Consider the following 17,896-nt stretch of genomic DNA (forward strand, 5'->3'; position numbering starts at 1 on the left):
GAATGGAAACGGGGCGGGCGTGAGCTCCGCTTTCTTACTCACTCCCTGATTGGCTAGAGGGAAGTCAGGAGCAATTTCGCCTTAAAGGGATACTGGCGCGGAATTTGACGGAGAGCGAGTTTGCTCAGAGTAAGCGGGATCGGGGATCGGGGGCAGGGAGCGACATGGCAGGGTCGAAACTGTACTTTCTGTCACCCAGGTCGAAGACCCAGTTTGGCACCCCACCCCTCCCCGGATGCGTGTTTGCGTACATACACATAACAAACAAACAAACGAACACCCCCCAACACATTTATTCATAAAGGGCATAAAAAGCAGGCAATATATAATTTGAATACAAAGGAATCCTAAGAAGTATTATGACTGTATGACCAAAGGGAAAATGTGCATCCCTTCCAGTAAAAGCAAATTGTTTGTCAAAAGTAGAACTTCCATGTGCAGCAATTGTCTATCTGTGGTCAGGTTTTTAATTGGATTTATTTGGTCACAGGATAATTAAAGGACTATATTTCCATAAGGTCATCCAAGACCCTCTGGTTTGCATTTAAAATGTTTTCCCACCCCTCTTTGAGGCTTTTTTCCACCCACCCCTTGTGCAAACCCTTTCAATTGACATGTAAATGTACTCCTGAGTAAGCTTCAAAAAGATTCATTTCAATTTTATTTTTGTTTTATTACTCATTTTAGGAAATGATAAATTTGTAGTTAATTTACGCTGTGGGTAAAACCTCAGTGCCTAGGACTTGCTGATCGCATGGTCAGCGGTTCGAATCCCCGCAGCGGGGTGAGCTCCCCTCTATCGGTCCCAGCTCCTGCCCACCTAGCAGTTCGAAAGCACCCCTAAGTGCAAGTAGATAAATAGGTACCGCTTTATAGCGGGAAGGTAAATGGCGTTCCGTGTGCTGCGCTGGTGCTGGCTCGCCAGCTGCAGCTTCGTCACGCTGGCCACGTGACCTGGAAGTGTCTTCGGACGGCGCCGGCTCACGGCCTCTTGAGCGAGATGAGCACGCAACCCTAGAGTCGGACACGACTGGCCTGTACGGGCAGGTGTACCTTTAAGGTGAAAGAGGGACTCGGGTGGCGCTGTGGGTTAAACCACAGAGCCTGGGACTTGCCGATCAGAATGCTGGCCACGTGACCCAGAAGCTGTACGCCGACTCCCATGGCCAATAAAGCGAGATGAGCGCCACAACCCCAGAGTCGGCCATGACTGGACGTAATGGTCAGGGGTCCTTTACCTTTAAGGTGAAAGAAGTGCTTTTTGCGAGTCTAAAGTAGAAAGTGCCCTTCCATTGCAATCCTAATGCAGCCAGGCTGAACAGAGCTTGCAATGGAACTGCCTCTGGCAGGAAAAATGCTCACACACCCCTTACTTTTCTGTGTGTAGATCATGTATTGCAGTGGTACCTCTGATTAAGAACTTAATCCGTTCCGTTGGTCTGTTCTTAACCTGAAACTGTTCTTAACCTGAGGTACCACTTTAGCTAACGGGGCCTCCCGCTGCCACTGCGCTGCCACCGTGGGATTTCTGTTCTCATCCTGAAGCAAAGTTCTTAACCTGAGGTACTATTTCTGGGTTAGCGGAGTCTGTAACCTGAAGCATCTGTAACCTGAAGGGTCTGTAACATGAGGTACCACTGTATCTGTAAAATGACTCAGCCTTAGCTATTTAAAACACATTCAAAGTTCTGAAGGGATCACAGAATCATAGAATTGTGGAAGGGATCCCAAGGATCATCTAGTTCAGCTGATTCTCTTCCTCAACTTCCCGCCCCTCCATCGTCCCTCCAGAATTTCCTTCTCACATATTAGTTTCTGTGGCTCGTGGCAGGCCAGGCCCTGTGGTAAGTGCCCACCCCTGCAGTGTGGCACCCCCTCTACCCCCCTAGCTATGCCTCTGAGGCTGAGAGCCTCCATGGTGCCCTTCTGGAGGCTTCACCCAGGGCAGAAACCCTGGCTAGACACCCCACCCCATCCCAGCTATGGCTGCAGAATGAGCCATGGTGTTTTCCCATTTGGATGTTTTTCCAGGAGAAAGTCGACAGAAAAAGCATTTCTCCCTATTTCTTAACACTGGAATTTGGGGACATCCAATGAAATGGAATGTTGGAAGATTCAGGACAGATCAAAGGAAGGACTTCTTTATGCAGTGCAGTGTTAAACTGTGAAACTTGCTTCCACAGGACGTAATGTTGGCCGCTAACTTGGATGGCTTGAAAAGTGCATTGGGAAAATACATGGAGAGGAACTCTTTTTAATAGCTCCTAGACGTCATGGTAAGTGTGTGTGTGTGTGTGTGTGTGTGTGCCCCTCCAACCAGCAACCACTGCCAAATAAAGCTGACTACTGTGCCTGTTCCTTTAAGTTTAAATAGCAAATACAGTCATATCTCATGTTACGTCCGCTTCATGTTACGTTCTTTCAGGTTACGTCCCGCAGCGACCTGGAAGTACCGGAAAGGCTTACTTCCGGGTTTTGCCACTCGCGCATGCGCAGAAGCGCAAAATGACGTAACGCGCATGCTCAGAAGCAGCGAATCGCAACCCGTGCGTGTGCAGACGCGCCGCTGCGGGTTGCGCTCTTTTCATGTTGCAAACGGGCCTCCGGAACGGATCCTGTTCGCAACCAGAGGTACCACTGTATAATGGGTAGAGGGTAAATCAGGACCACAATCCAGGAGGGGCTAAATCATTTCTCCTCCTGCTCCTGCCCCAAAGAAAATTGATCTCCTGAGGCTATTCCTGGACACAGCACCTACTTCACCCCTCCCTCCACTGCACCCAGTCCAAAAGCCCCTCCCCCAGACCTCTTATTTACGTTTTTAATGTTAGACTCCTTAGTTGCAAGTACTGTATGCAATTAACTTCATGTGCAGATTTGCCCTTTACAAGGAGCTACAAGCCCAGTGATAAGGTTCAATCAATCAATCAATCAATCAATCAGTTTACTACAGTCATAGACCAGCAATGATGAGATTCCTGACACCACAGCTCTACAGTTCTGAGGTTGCATGTTTTCTTTCCTGGCTGATTTATGTAGCAGTGGCCTGGTCCACGCTTCTGTCACTGGAGAAGCATGACTAAGGAAATACTGTATTGTAAACACAGTGAGAGGGATGACGGGGGCATCCCTCACACTGGGTTTAAAACTCACTGTGGATAGCAATGTGACCTAGAATCATAAAATTGGAAGTTACCGCCAAAGGTCATCCAGGCCAACCCCCTGCAGGAATCACGGGGGAAATCCATCACAGATGGCCAACCTGTAAAAGATATACATTTAATGTGCATGAAGTGCTCTGTTTGTGTGCATTGTGTATGAAACTTAGTGCAGCTTTGTACTTGGAGAATGTCTGTTTTGCAGGGAGCTGTATCAAGTGCAAAGCAGGTGGAGAAAGATGCTTGTGCAGCTTAAAGCTGTAACGAGAGTGGAATATTTGTTTCTGTGCTACTGATGTTAAATTGATGGCTCATCCCTGGGAGTCGAAAGCAGAAACATTTATCTCAACAATTACATCTGTGGGTGGCTAAAAACTTAATGACTTAAAGAAGAAACACGGATCCCTTTGAATATGCTTGATAGTGAAAGATTCTGCGTGTTTTGTTTCTTTTTATATTTCATTCTCATTCCCGTACTTCTACCTGTTAACTTACTCTGATAAAGACTCTGGGCATATTGCCAGTACAAGAGGTTTGGGCACTCTTCCAGCATGTATATCAATCTACCACAATTCTGTTTTAATGAATTATTTTCATGGTTTTAATAGATTTTTATGTGTATACATTCAGTTTTAATTATATAGATGTCTAATTGGTTTTTTAATTATTCCCCTCCCCCACATTTTTAACTTTCTTATTTTTATCTGTAAGCCCTGTCAGGGAAAAAGGTGAGTCCCTGTCAGGGAAAAAGGTGGGGTATGTGTGAATAAATAAGAAAATAAATAAATGTTCTGTTTCCAGTCTGAAAGCTTGTTTTTATGCTTCCTTGCAATGTGACATTTTCCAAAAGTCCCTTTTATTTATACACCCCGATTGTGGCATCACTTCCTGGGTGTGCAATGCTGGTACAGTGCCCGTGTTTAAAGAGGAACACATCAGAATTGTAAAAATAAACCTGGCTGCCCTTCTTCACTAGGCATGATCCCAAAGAGGGAGGGAGGGAGAAAATCAAGAGTAGAAGCTGTTCTGGCATCGTCCTTCCTGAGGGTTAAAAAGTAAACTCAGAAGTGCAGAATACAGAGGACTCGTTGTTTGTAGCTCAGCTTCTGGAAGGGATTCCATGCAAATGAGTAAACACCTCTTTCTGGAGCCTGTTTTAAGCAACCACACATGGCATGGAATAGCTTGCTGATGCTGGAACTTGGAACATAGCAGGGAGCTTTGCTGTAACCTTGCTATCGGTCCATCTTGCTTCATAGGTCTCCTCCCCTGATTACGGACAATAGCCCATGAGGATTTCAGGCAGGTGGTATCCTCAGCCCTGCCTAGAGATGCTGCCAGGGCTGAACCTGGGACCTTCTGCATGCAAAGCAGGTGTTCTGCCCCTGAGCTACATAGGCCCTTTCCCAGGCCCACTGAGATTGCTCTCAAGGGAAGGGTGGCAGCATACAACACCTCCTCCGAGCCTTTGGAGTTGAGGAAGGTGCAGGAGATCGCCAGGGCAACCCCATCTCTGCTGCACCTAGGTTGGCAGGAGGGCTGGGTGCCAGAGGCCAATGGTGTCACTTGGACTGTTGCGAGTGCAGATGCAGAAGGCTGGTGATGACAATGATTTGCCCCTGCTGGATCAGGCCCTCTTACTCCAGTGTGTCATTCATTGGCAGAGCCAGGGGGCAGGCAGCGAAGCCATAGGGGTGTCTTTGCTAGTGGAGCCATGGGAGGGGTTGATTGCCAATTGCCCACAACCCCTGGGCCAAGTGTCCCCATGGCCTTCAGCTCAGCCTCCTCCCTTTCCACAAGACTGCAGCAAGCACATCGTTGTGAAGATCCCTGCTCTTGCCAGGCCTCCTCTGCTGAGCCTATGATCTGGATTTGCCCAGGAGCCCAATGGGCAGATGACACTGGCAAAGGCAGTCCTGATGGCTTGGTGGGCTTGGCACCTCCCCCGCCCCCCTGCTTCTGAGAAGGAGGAGCGTAGGCATCTACTCTGCCCTTGGCATTGGACAGAAGTTCCCCCCCTCCGGGGACAGGGGGCGGCAGTGAGAAGAGCTTAGCTGAAAATCTGATTAAAGCAGGAGTTTGAGGGCACTTCCTCTACTTTCCTTTTTTAACTCCAGCCCTTAAACTTTCTTCTTCGCCTCGGAGAGGGGAATGGCAAGCATTTGGATTAACGGATTGCAGGGCTGTCTGCTTTAATTACAGCTGCCACCCGTGACTCTGGCGTCCTCTGCTGAACTCTTGCACAGAGTAGAAGGAAAAGGCCAGGTTTCCAAGGGTAAGTTAATGCGTGAGCCTGTTTCCTTGGTGCAGCCATGTCTCCAGGCCCAGGGCTTACACATGACCAGGGGCACGGGAGCGGCTTTTCAACCCTGTATCTAGCATAACTGTCAAGTCCTTTCCCTGGGGGAGCTCAAGGCCACCTTCTCTCTTGTTCAGGTGAGCTGAGCAAAGAGGCTCGAGGAGGTCAGGATTTGTACCAGGGTGTGCAGGAGATCACAGCCCTCCAGGGTCAAGCCTGGAAGTCCCCCAGAAGCTCTGAAGTGAGAGCAGGGAAGGGCAGAGGGAAGGGAAGAAGGAAGAAGGCTTCTCTGCTCCGATGCTACTCACTCATTGTCCTCCTGTCAACTCATACCCAGTCACCAAATTCTAAGCACAACACACACACACACACACACAATCAAAGATGGTGAAGTTTCCTCCTTTGCTGCTGCCCAGACCCCCTGAAGCTTGGGAGTGTGTGTGGAAGCTGTGTCTGCCCAGCTCCCGTTAAAGCTGCCCACCTGGACCACCTTGTGTTGTTCTGTGCACTTTTGTCTCTACTGTGGGCCTCTACTTTGTGGGCCTTACCTCTTCTGCCTCTTCTGCCCCACTTCTGCCTGGAGGTAAGCAGGCCCCCACAGTGCCCACCAGCAAAAATAGGCAATTTGGTACCAAATGCATCTCTCATTGCCCTCACCTCAACCACCCCTTTTAACACATTCTTGGTGGAGAGAAATAAGGGCAAATGGAAGTGTGAAATATGCTTTATGAACAGCCTCCAGTAGCTGAAAGCGGAGTGGGGTGGGGGAGCATTTTGCTAGGAGCTCCCTGATAAAAACAGCATCTTCCTGTCCCAGCTTTTGGGGAGCTGCAGTACCTGAGTCTCTCCACTGGGTGGCACCCTATGCCCACATTGGCTGCAAGAGCTTTTCAGGTGAAAATGTGTGTGTGGTTTTCAATGGTGCCTTACACGAGGTACTCTCTCTCCCTGCTCCCCACATCTCCACCCCACTGCTACCCAAACTCTCACACTACCCTCCATTACTGCTTATTCCACATCCTGGCTGGGTCTGGTTCTTGCCTTTCCCTGGAGGAACAACAGCCACATTGACCAAGGGATCAGGGATGCTTGCTTCTGCTGCAACATCTGGAGGGTTATTGTGTTGCAGTAAGAAGAAACAAAGCAATTTGAAGCTGGTGTTCAGCAGGGTTTGTAGGCAGAGGAAGGGCTGGTGTTGCCTACAGGGTGCTCAGGTAGCAGGCCACAGAGACGCCCCCCTAGCCCTGACACATGCATCTTACAGGGAACTCCCAACTTTGTGCTGTTTGGCCCAGCTCTGCCCTGAGAGCTAAGGGCAGAGTTGCACACAGTCTGAACTCCTGGAATTAAACTGAAAGCTTTGTGGACACTCTGTAGGTCAAGCCGACAACTCCTGCCCTCCTTGACCATGCTGGCTGATGGGGGCTGGAGTGCCCCTAAAGGGTCTTGTCTTTCAGAGAGGCACAGCCCCTGCTCCTCACAGGGTGGGGCTGATGTAGCCCAGCCCGAGTGGGTGTTCAGCATGGCCCATGTGTGCTTCTTCCTCCTCTTCCTCCAGAGAGAGAAGGGGTTGTCTCAACTAAAGATAAGGGCCTGCTACTCTCTTCTGATCGGAGGCATCACTGCCCATTTAATGACACTTAATGACGTCTGATTTCCCAGATAAAAACGTATTTGTTTATAACGGGGCTCAGGGATCAAAGCTCAGGGATCAAAGCATAGCTGTGTTGGCTTTTGCCCTTCCTGTTGCTGGGGAGGGGAAGAGAAGGTGCCCCCTCTCACTCAGGGATCCTTTGGTTGTGTTCCCTTGAACAGTGGCAACGTGGTTGGAGCCATCCTAGGCAGCAGCTGCTTGGACTCTGCTCCTTGCTTGGAGCGGAGCGGGGCAACATGTAGAAGACCCAGAAGAGAGATGTTTAACTTGTCTGGTGTGCCACCTTGGAATTCTCCTGGATCCTCAACTGTTCCTGCAATCCCAGACAATGACCCCCATTCCAGACACTCCAAGCCAGCCTAGTGCAAAGTTCCTTGATGGAAGGGAGAGCAGAGCAGAGCAGAGCAGAGCAGAGCAGAGCAGAGCAGAGCAGAGCAGAGCAGAGCAGAGAGAGAGAGATCAAGAGAGAGAGAGAGAGATCTAAAAGGCTATTCTTAGCAGCCCAGGTGGGTGAATGTCGCCAGGTAGCTTTTGCCGCTGCTGATCTGCCCCCTTCCTTCCACCCACCTCACCTCTTATGAGATGTTTCTGCCCTTCCAGCTCATTGATCACAGCCCCTCTCTCAGCACCATCCTGTTCCCTTCTGGCATGGCTAATATTTGGCTCCAGGGACTCCAGCCAAAACACTCTGATGGGCTGATGCTGCCTATTGCCCAAAGTGGAGGGAGGTGACGGTGGGCCAGGGAACAGCCCTTTCCCACCCAGAGAGACACTCTCAGGAAGTGACTGGGGCCTTTTTGGACTCTGTTGTCAGCCTGGCTCCAAGGAGGACTTCCGTGGCTAAGAGAGCACTGAGCACCACCCAGTCAGTCCCTGTGCTTTTTTGTTGCCTTCTGCTCAGGCTCAGAGTGATCCTGACTGGTGCCCAGGACTTGTCACACAAGAGCACGTTCCCATCATTGCAGAGGAATGGTGAAGCCTCCAGAGCACCAGTGATGCTGCTGCATGTGGGGGACCTTCCCACCGGCTGGAATATTTACATAGAATAATAGTTGTAAGGGACCCTGAGGATAATCTAGAGGACCATCTTCTCTGCTTTATCAGATAGTCAGCAAGAGCTGTAGCTTCATGGCAAGTGTGGACCTCTGCTGCCTGTCATTTCAGGCCACATTGAGTTAGGTGGCCTGTTAGTCTGACTCAGGAGAAGGCAGCTCCCTTCCCACTTCTGCCTGCAAAGCAACCTGACCTCAGCACAAGCCACGGGGCAGCCTTCTCCATACAGCACCTGAAGGCAGCAGGCCAGTGCTCAGGGTGAAGGTCAGGCGGGGTGGCACCTGCAGCTGCACCTGCTCACTTCCCATCAGCACCTGCCACTTCAGTCTGCCTGATAGCAGGAGTGGCCCTTTGTTGTAAGAGAGACAGAGGAGGGGTGTCTTCCATGCCTTACACTCCCTAAGGGAGCATCTTGGCCACTGCTGTCTCTGCTTCAGGCAACATGGGCCACAAAGCCCCCTGGAGCCAGCTTTCAAGTCCCTGCTTAGCCATGGAACTCGCGGAGGGGGGGGGGCACCTTAGTCCCATCACTCTCTTTCGTGTGAGACTGAAACACAAGCAATGAACATAAGAATGTAAGAAGAGCCTGCTTTTCAGGCCAACGGCCCATTGGAGCACAGGAGCCCTCTCCCCTCCTGTGGTTTCCAGCAACTGGAATTCAGAAGCATTACTTGTCCCATCCTCTTAAAGTAAGGTTATCAGATTTTTTCAATGAATCCAGGGACACTTTTCAACTTCAATGGATTTTGAATGGGGACTGCTTTGTAAATCCGTGGACTGTCCCCAGAAAATGGGGATGTCTGGTAACCTTATTTTAAAGCCATCCACACTGATGACCCTCACTGCCTCCTGTGGGAGGCAGTTCCATAGGTTAACTAAGAAGGACTTTCTTTTCTCTGTCTTGCATCTTCCAGCACTCAGCTTCCCTGGAGGCCAACCAGTCCTAGTGTTAGGAGATAGGAAGAGGTCAAGGGCAGCAAGTGACCCACCAACAACCACTTTCAAGCTGTCTCCCCTCTTGCCTCTTCCGGGAGCAGTGGAGGGGGAGGTCCCAGTCTTGCATAGGTCTATGTATTGGGGCAGGGCCTCACCCTCTGCCCCAGTGGGATTCAAGCACCTTGGTCTCTGTTTACTCTGCTATGCCCCTATTATCTGGGGCATTCCGGAGGCAGCTTTGACTGTTATCAAGGTTGGTGCGGGAGTCATGGCAGTGAACTTCATGCCCCCCCACCTCCTTGCGTTATTTTATGGTTGGGAATCTTTGAAATCTGCCGACTCCTGTGTGTCATTAGGAAGCCTGGAAGGGAGAGGCCTTTGGGAAGTGGCTGGCTGCCTGGCATAGAGGGGTCACACAGTTCATGGCAGTGCCAGGCAATTGTTGCAAACTGCCTGCCCCCCGCCTGCTTCCCTTTGCAGCCAGTGTGCACAATGGTTCATAAAAAGCAACGAATTTAAGTAGAATACTAGTAGCCGCAACAAATAATACCAGCGCAATGCAACATTTAATAGTTTTCCAATTAGCAGTTCATTGTAAAGCATATCATACATTCAAAGCACATGGCTTTCCCCCAAAGAATTCAGGGAGCTGTGATGTACTGCTCAGTGCTGCAATTCCCAGCACCCTGAACAAACCACAGTTCCCAGAATTCTCTGGGGGGAAGCTGTTTGCTTTGAGTGTATGGCGCATGCACCGTTCGCTGCACTTCTTGACAAGTCTGACCACCGTTAAGTTTACTGATGATTTTATCTGCTGCTCTAGACCTTGGCAAGGCTTATTACTAAATGCCAGAAGCATAAGCTAGAGGCTGGCGAAACTGGCAACTGGTGGTGGTGGTGGGGAAAACGCAGACCCAAAAATCACCGTTGGAGATTGACTGGGAGAGATCCTGCAACAACTGGCAGGAGAGGAGAGAAAGTGCTTTCAGGATATGAGTCTATCCTGCTGGGAGATTTGAGAGTATTAAACTCCATGGGGCTTCTTTCTGAGTAGGCTTGCAGAGGATTGCGTCGTTGGCATTGCTGATGCAACGCTTTACAAGCCTTGCCCAATATATAGGTCGAGGTGCACAGGGGCGGGTTGTTACTTTGCAAGTATTTTGGACTGATGCTCACTGTAAAACTTGCTTTCAGAAAATAAACCGCACCCCAAAATAGTTCAGTTAGCAAAGGACTCTGCTTGTGTGCCAGTCTACAAGGCTTGCCAGATTTTCAAGTACTTGGGCCACCTAAACTGTAGTAATTTCTAATGTGGCTACTGTGGTAAAGGTCCTCCCACCCGATGGGGGGCACCGATACCCCTCTTTGCCAAGGACACAAAGGACTCCAGGAACACCTCTTCCAGTCAGTGTAGGCAGTACTAAGTTTGATGTACTAAGGGTTTGACATTCCCTGTCCCAAGTGGCAGAGGTGGGGGTGGAATGCAATGAGCTCCGGCATAGGTGCCAACTCCATGGGGTCCTGGTCCATTTGGCTCCCCAATAAAATATTTAGGGACGCTGCCCCTTCAGTATTTTCTGCAAATTGATGCCTCCCTCCCTCCCTTCCTTGGGCAGCCCCCCCCAGCCAGCCACTGCCCTCTTTGCCTGGCTTGTTCTCCTCCAATATTTTGTTCAAATTGGCACCTATGAGCTCTGAGCAGCTGGCTAGCCTTGCCCCATACTCTTCCTTGGGAGATTCCAGGAGGTCCCAGGAGGCCTGGTTTTCATGCACCTCCCTATCAAATTGGGCCCTGAATGTGCGTGTGTGTGTGTTCAGTTCTGAACTCTACCCCTCCCTGCCACCACCCAAAGCCTCAAGTCCCCCCTGGGCCCCCCTTCGTGTCCTGGTTTTTGCTCCCTCCTCTTGCCCCATTGATTCAGTGCTGCCTGTCCTGACACTGATGCTTCTTTTAAGCCCACAGACCAGGGCTCTCTGGCCCAACCTCAAGGACTGGCACTTTTGCTGCCCCAAATCAGAAGCACCCAATCAGCCAGTCTCTCTCCTGTCAGGTTCTTTATTGTGGAGCCAGCCCCTCTGCCAAGGCCACGCTGCACCCACCCGCGGATGAGAGGCACAGCTCTTCAAAGGCAGAAGCCCAAATGGACACCATGAGATCTTGCTATGAGCACGCTGTGGTCCTCTTCAAAATACTCCAACAAGGAAGGCATTCTTCCCACTTCATGGGCAGCCTAGCCTGGCAACAATGGGCTGTGATATGTGTCGGAGAACAGCTGCTAAGCACCGCAAGGGCCCATCCGAGGCAACCTCAGCCCCATACACCGTGTGACCTGGTATTTGGTTTTCTGTTGCGCCATCATTAGTCCCGGGCGAACTTCCCCTGGTTCCTGAAGCCAGCAGCCATGCAGGTCCCAAGAGGCAAAACATTTCCCTCTCCCACAACTTTCCAAGTTCCCTAGGTATCCCTCAGGTACAGTGTCCTCTGCGGGGGCATCCAAGACCCCACAGATCCACATACATTTGGGAGACGGCCACTGAGTTTTTGGCAGGTGCCGTAGCCATGTCCTCATCTGCTCCATGTTCAGCACCAGCAACTTGATGCTTCAGAGATGTGGACTACGGACACCTTGCTTGGTTCTTCAGGGTGCAGAGAGGCTTTTCCCAAAGAAGATTCAGCTCTGAGTTCCTCAAAGAGGCTGCAGCTATTAGGCCGTTTGCAAGCTGCACCCATGAGAAGTGCCTCTGGTGAGTTTGGGAGGAAATAGGTCCTTAAGGAAGAAGCTGTGTCCAGGGAAGAACAGCAAGGGTGGGAAAGATGAGCCCAACTGCCTGCCTCCTTACCTGGCCGGTCCATCCAAGCGGGCAACAGGATCCTTGCCCAGGGGCTCCCAGGAAGGTGTGCAGCACCCCAGCACCCTTAGACGTAGCCTGTCAGGTTATAAGCGTTGAACTCGCTCTTAGCCTTTGGAGAGGTAGCTGGCACTGGTTGGCTCCTGCCCACCATGGTTCGAGAACGGTAAGGGCTGTAATAGGCAGCATGTGGGTCTCGGGGTGGGCAGGAAGCGCAGAGGATGAAGCCCCCAATGAGAGACACCAGGGAGGAGAGGACACCCAGGTACAGGGACTCCCCAAGCTCAAACTTCATGCTGTCAGGAACGATGGGGTTGTAGAAGTCACGGAGCACCACGTGGATGTTCCACACCACAGGGATGAAGCAGAGGAGCCCCCCGAGGACAAAGGCTACCCCACCTGCCACCGCCACCTTGTCCTTGGCCGGGGAGCCTTGCGAGAAGATGGTGCACCTCATCCCCACCACGCAGATGATGGAGGCCAGCAAGGAGACAGCGATGGAGGAGGACATCATCGCCTGGGCTGCCTGGATGTCAGTGGGCAGGTTGAGCAGGGAGCTGTAGACGTCACACTGGGTGATGCCTGTGCTGTAAGTGGCGCACTCCATCCAGAGGCCTTTGGAGAAGCCGACCGCTGTGACGATGCTGGAGCCGATGTAGGAGCTGGTCCTCCAGCTGGGCAGCAGGGTGGCCACGAAGGCACACAGCAAGCCCAAGAGCCCCAGGGCATAGCCCACCAGCTGGAGGCCCACAGAAACCATTTCCTCTCACTCTCTTGCTGGGTGTTGCCTTTTCTGTGCCTGCCTGGCCTTCGGTGAGAGGCTGGCGTTGGCTGCCGTCTCCTTAGTCTCTCTTCTGCTGCTGGGGCTGCCAGGAGGTCCGTGTCTGCTGGTCTTCTTGTGGGGGAGAAAAGGTTATCTAGGAGGGAGGGAGGGAGGAAACCACATTTGGTTAATGATTGACTGGTAGCTTCTGAGAAATGCCAAACGCCCTTTTGATCCCTGTTATTGGTAGAAATCACATTTGGAAAACCCCAATAATACTAATAATAAGCAGGGTGAAGGGAGAGAGAACAGCAGCCAGCTATGATGGTTCCTAAAAGTAAGAGATGCAGATAATGGGAGAGGGGTGGAGTCTCACAGAGCCCTCCCCAGCCTGCCATTTCTGCTTTATCCCGGGCTACTGGGTCAGCATCTGACAACAGAAGGGGGTGGGATGGGGGACAAGTGGTGGCGGAGCAGGGAATGCTAACCAGCCTGTGTGGATGAATTGCTCCCTTCCTCGCCTGTTCAAGAAGCCCCATTTTGACACTGCTGCCTTCTTTCCCAAGAAAAGCCCTGCTGTAGCTGGATCAAGCAAAAGCAAGCCCATATAGTCCAGCATCATGTTCTGACAGTTGCCAACCAGATGTCCCAATGAGAAGCCCCTGCACAGGACCTGAGCAGAGCAGCTGCACTCTGCTCATATGTGCTCCCCAGCAACTGGTCTCTGACACTGGAGGGAGAAGGTAGCCATTGTGGCTCATAGCCACTGATAGTCATGTTGCCTGCTTCTCCTCATGGGAGATAAAGTTTTGTGCTCAGGTTCCAGACCTTCCTCACTTTATTTTCAGCCATTGTTGCATCAGTGGAGTTTTATTGGGCAAAGGCAGTCGATTTTTGGGGCGGGGCGGGGCTGAGGGGCTTTGCTGACTGCAGGGCGGGAGGGGGAGTTTTGCTGCTCCACTGCTGACATGTTTCCATCCCCAAATCTGCTGTTTGCATTTCAGTGGGGTCTTCCATTTGGCACCAGTGGAGGCTGGTTTTGTTTTGACCAGACCATCAGGTGAACTCAGGGAGCTCCTTAATAATGTGACTCAGACCATCAGTCCATCCAGATTCTAGGATAGTCTTGTCTATACCAGCAGTGACCAACACCCTGCCAACCTGATGTTTTGGACTATGACTCTGATCAAGTCAGGATGGCCCAAAGGAGAGGGGAGCTGAGAATTGTAGCATCATGCTGGCAGATAGGGGTCTTTCCCTGCCCCACCTGGGGACTGAACCTGGGACCTTCTGCATACAGAGTAGCACTGGCCCCAAGGTGGCTCAGCTATTTACAGAGCAAAAATAAATGTGCACAGCAGGTCATTGCCTTCACACAGTAAACATCATGCTTAGTTTGCTCCTGAGAACTGCAATATTGGTGGGGTTGGCATTGTATGGAACACTGTGGCAAATGCACTGTTTTTTAGGGTACCAAAACAACAGAAACATGAATTTTCATGGTAGTACGTAAGAATCTAAGAGGAGCCCTGTGAAGTCAGATGCACTAATAGGAAGGCCACAAGCAGGGCATGAGGTGCTTCTGATCATGAAGGCATACCCTCCAAGTGTCCCGATTCTCCAGGGACAGTCCTGGAATTGCAGACGCCACCCTTGTTTTTTATTTGATCCCAGAATGTTCCAGTTTTCCTCCACCCCACCCCCCACGTCTCAGAGAACGAAAGTGGCGGAGTGATTTGGAACACACACACACACACACACACACACACAAATTTTTTGGAAACAGGAGCCCCCCTCTGTGTGTAGGTGCAAAGCGGACTCTTGCTTATACTGAAAATAAAATACCTGCACAAAATGAAGGAAATGGTGAAGCTGGCATACGAAACCCTTCCTATAATTTTGAAGGAAAATGTAACCAATCCACTTTTAATACTTCCGATGCATTAAAAAATATATATGCTACTCTTAATGTAGTTTCCTTAACTTTTTCTGGGCATCAGCCTCTCCCAGCACCAACTATTCTCTGAAGCCACGTTCTGGTTTGGGGCCTCACAGGGCTCCAGCTTTTGTTACAGAAATCCTCTTAGACTCCTAACTCCCCCTTCTCTCTCTCTCTCTCTTTCATGCCTACCCCCTCCCCACCCCAGCTTTCCTTGCCTGCCTCTTCAGGTCTGATGGTTGGTCCTTGAGCAACGGGGAAAATGTCTGCAGGGCTCAGCCCCCTTGGAGTTTTGCCCTTCCTAAGGGACAGATTTATCGCCTTTTCTCCACACTTTCTCCAGGCTGCTCTGGCCTGCTACAGGTGACTCACATGATAGCTGCCTCCAGGTATCTGAAGGGTTGTCAGTCATGCAGGTGACAGGTCAGCATCCTCTTTCTTCTGTTGCCCCAGAGGGCAAGGGCAGAACCAGTGGGAAGGAAATGGCAAGGGAGCAGATTTCAGCAGAATGTTTGGAGAAACTTTTTAGCACCAAGTGCTGTGCTGGGACGGAGGCTGCCTGTCTCAGAGACGCTAAGCTCTTCTTTCTGCTGCAAGCATTTTAGCAGTGCTTGTGTAGCTGCCTGTCAGGGATGCTGTAGCTGCACTGAGCAGGTGGAGCTTGGAAATACATTAGATGGCTTCTAAAGGACCTTCCAACTTATAAATAAAGGTTCAAACTGCCTGGCTGGATCAGACCAGTTTCTGTCTTGTCCAGCATCCAACCATGGTGTTTTTAGGAAGCCCACAATTGGTGGGCATGAAGGCAAGCCAGTGGCTAGCCACCATGCCTAATAAACTCATCCTCCCCCTTCCCTCACCAAGTCATTGTTCTAACTCCCTTTAGGAGGCATCTAAGCCACAGCCCATCACCATGTCCCAGGGCAGCAGCCACTCTCATTGCTGGCCGCCTGAGGAAGTGAGATTCTCCTCGTTGGCACAGACAGGATCCCTGTAGGCCAGAGGATGGCCCAGGAGGGAAGAGGAGAAATGAGAGCTATTTCTGGAGGGTCCCTCATAGCTCTTGCCTCCAACTCACTTGAGGACTTCAGTGGAGTGAGGAATGAGGAATAAGGAAGTGGGGGGGGGGTGTCGGGTCTTGGGCGAGACAGACAAGGAGATGGGCAAGGTGGGCAACACATGGCTCTGGGAGACTTACCAAGGGAGCACCAGAGCTGCAGCCCCCAAGACGCCTGGGTGCCCACGGTCGGACATCGGCTGTGGCAGCTGAGGGAGGGTGCCTCGGTGGATGAGGGAGGAGAGGGCTGGGCCCAGAGGGTTAAGGGCTGCCTGATTGTTCACTGCTGCTTTGCCAAATCCATCTGCAAATCGTTGCCTGGGTCAGAGGCTTAGTCCAGATCAGAATTAAACCCTTTAAGGGCTATAAAAATCGAGGAGCCATCAGACCTCCCCTCCCCTTCCCATAACTTGTGTTTAGCTGCAGTGAATTTTCCTAGACTTCCTGGGGGACGGGAAAGAGGAGGCATCATCTAACTTTCTTGTGAAAAGACAGGCATGAACAGCCCATGATCAGGGGAAGGGGCCCCTCCGTTGTTGGGTTGAGTTGTTGGGTTTGAGTACAGTGCCCATAGCTGTTAAATCTCCAGGAACAGGGAGTGATGTTTGTTATTTACAGAGGGGGTTCTTGCTCTGTGCCAGTAGAGTGGGCTCAGCATTCTGGGAGGAGAATTCACAGAGGGGGAGCAATTTTCCCTGTTATCATTCTTCTTAGGCTAGTGAAGAAGCCAAGAGATGTGCATCTTTGTTCCCAAAAGGCAGAGTCCATTTTCTTCCAGACGTGAAGGGAGGAGGGAAGCCAGAGAGAAAGAGATGGAAAGACAGTGTTCTGTGTATCACAAGTTGCCACATTTGCCTCACCAGAAATTGGCAGCATGGCAGGGAATCTAGCAATTCTAAAGTAACAGTCAGGAATAGCTGTGGAAAGGTTGCGCAAGTGTTTTCATGGTTCTTTGACCATGGGCTGTGAACAGTTGTCTCTGGAGGTGTCTTTGAGGTTCTTTGGAGCCACGTAGTAGTTCCACATTTTCAGTGTCAGGAAGTTTGACCTGCAACTGTGTGTGCAGCCAGTGTTATCAAGACTTGAGGGGGATAGCTTGGATCCAGTGGATTCTGATCCATATCCCTCTGGTATTGGAAGTTTGCTATATATTTCTCAATAGAGTAGACCAGATTAAGTTACTCTGTTAGAATCTTGAGTAGGGTTTGTAAGTAGTAGCCTGGAGGGGGGCTGACACAAGTTTTTGTTATTTGTAAGGTAAAGGGACCCCTGACTATTAGGTCCAGTCGTGGCTGACTCTGGGCTTGCGGTGCTCATCTTGCTTTATTGGCCGAGGGAGCCGTTGTACAGCTTCTGGGTCATGTGGCCAGCATGACTAAGCCGCTTCTGGTGAACCAGAGCAGCGCACGGAAACGCCATTTACCTTCCCGCTGGAGTGGTACCTATATATCTACTTGCACTTTGAGGTGCTTTCGCACTGCTAGGTGGGCAGGAGCAGGGACCGAGCAACGGGAACTCACCCCGTCGCGAGGATTCGAACTGCTGACCGTCTGATCAGCAAGTCCTAGGCTCTGTGGTTTAACCCACAGCGCCACCCGCGTCCCTTTTTTGTTTTTTGTAGTTATTGTTTTAAGAGGTCATCCTCAAGACCAGAGAAGCTGAAGTGCTTTGTACTGTATATAGTGACTGGTCCAACTTGCCTGACTGGGAGCCAGTGTCTAGTATGGTGTTTCCATTTGGCAATTCCTTGGTGTGGGAGAAGTTCAGGGAGCAAACTGATTGCTGGTGTGTAACCAAATTGCTTAGCTTTTCCAGAGACATGCTCAACTGATTAAAATGTTGGGGTTTGCAGTGCTTGATGTGTACATGGTCATGGTTCCTACTGTTTCGGTAAAAATGAGAGGGGGTGTTGGATATTCTGTGTGTAAGAGAATAATTTGTTCCAGAAATGGAGAAGAAGTTTCAAGAAGCAGCAGACGGCTGATATTGTTTTGTCTATGCAAGGACGTTTTCTGTGGGAACTGTTCTCTGGACATGTGCAGTGTGACAGGAAGTACTGATGACGGTTCTGTGTAACTTGTAACTTGTTGTGAATCTCTTGCTTGCACCTTGCAAGAAGCTGAGAGTGAGTCTTGGATTCTTGCTGGATTCTAAGCATGCCTTGACCACAGCATTGGTGAATGTCTG

The 17,896-nt window shown here is 50.7% G+C and overlaps 1 protein-coding gene and 1 long non-coding RNA gene across 2 annotated transcripts; one reads left to right on the forward strand and one right to left on the reverse strand.

Annotated features, from left to right (window-relative positions):
* The first annotated feature begins 9 nt into the window (after positions 1-9).
* Positions 10-3,880, forward strand: LOC310698360. The gene is made up of 3 exons (XR_014521452.1): positions 10-129; positions 2,184-2,276; positions 3,364-3,880. It is a non-coding gene; the product is annotated as an uncharacterized lncRNA (long non-coding RNA).
* Positions 3,881-11,136: 7,256 nt separating this feature from the next.
* CLDN2 (claudin 2) lies at positions 11,137-12,867 on the reverse strand. Its single transcript, XM_083485407.1, has one exon. The coding sequence runs from the start codon at positions 12,708-12,710 to the stop codon at positions 12,018-12,020; it is 693 nt and encodes a 230-aa protein (XP_083341533.1). The 5' UTR covers positions 12,711-12,867; the 3' UTR covers positions 11,137-12,017.
* Positions 12,868-17,896: the final 5,029 nt, after the last annotated feature.

This window comes from Podarcis liolepis, assembly GCF_965112155.1.
Source record: "Podarcis liolepis genome assembly, chromosome: Z".
Classification (NCBI taxonomy): domain Eukaryota; kingdom Metazoa; phylum Chordata; class Lepidosauria; order Squamata; family Lacertidae; genus Podarcis; species Podarcis liolepis.

Excerpts from the sequence above, each read along its gene's own strand:
- CLDN2 (XM_083485407.1), bottom strand. The coding sequence starts at position 12,710 with ATGGTTTCTGTGGGCCTCCAGCTGGTGGGCTATGCCCTGGGGCTCTTG.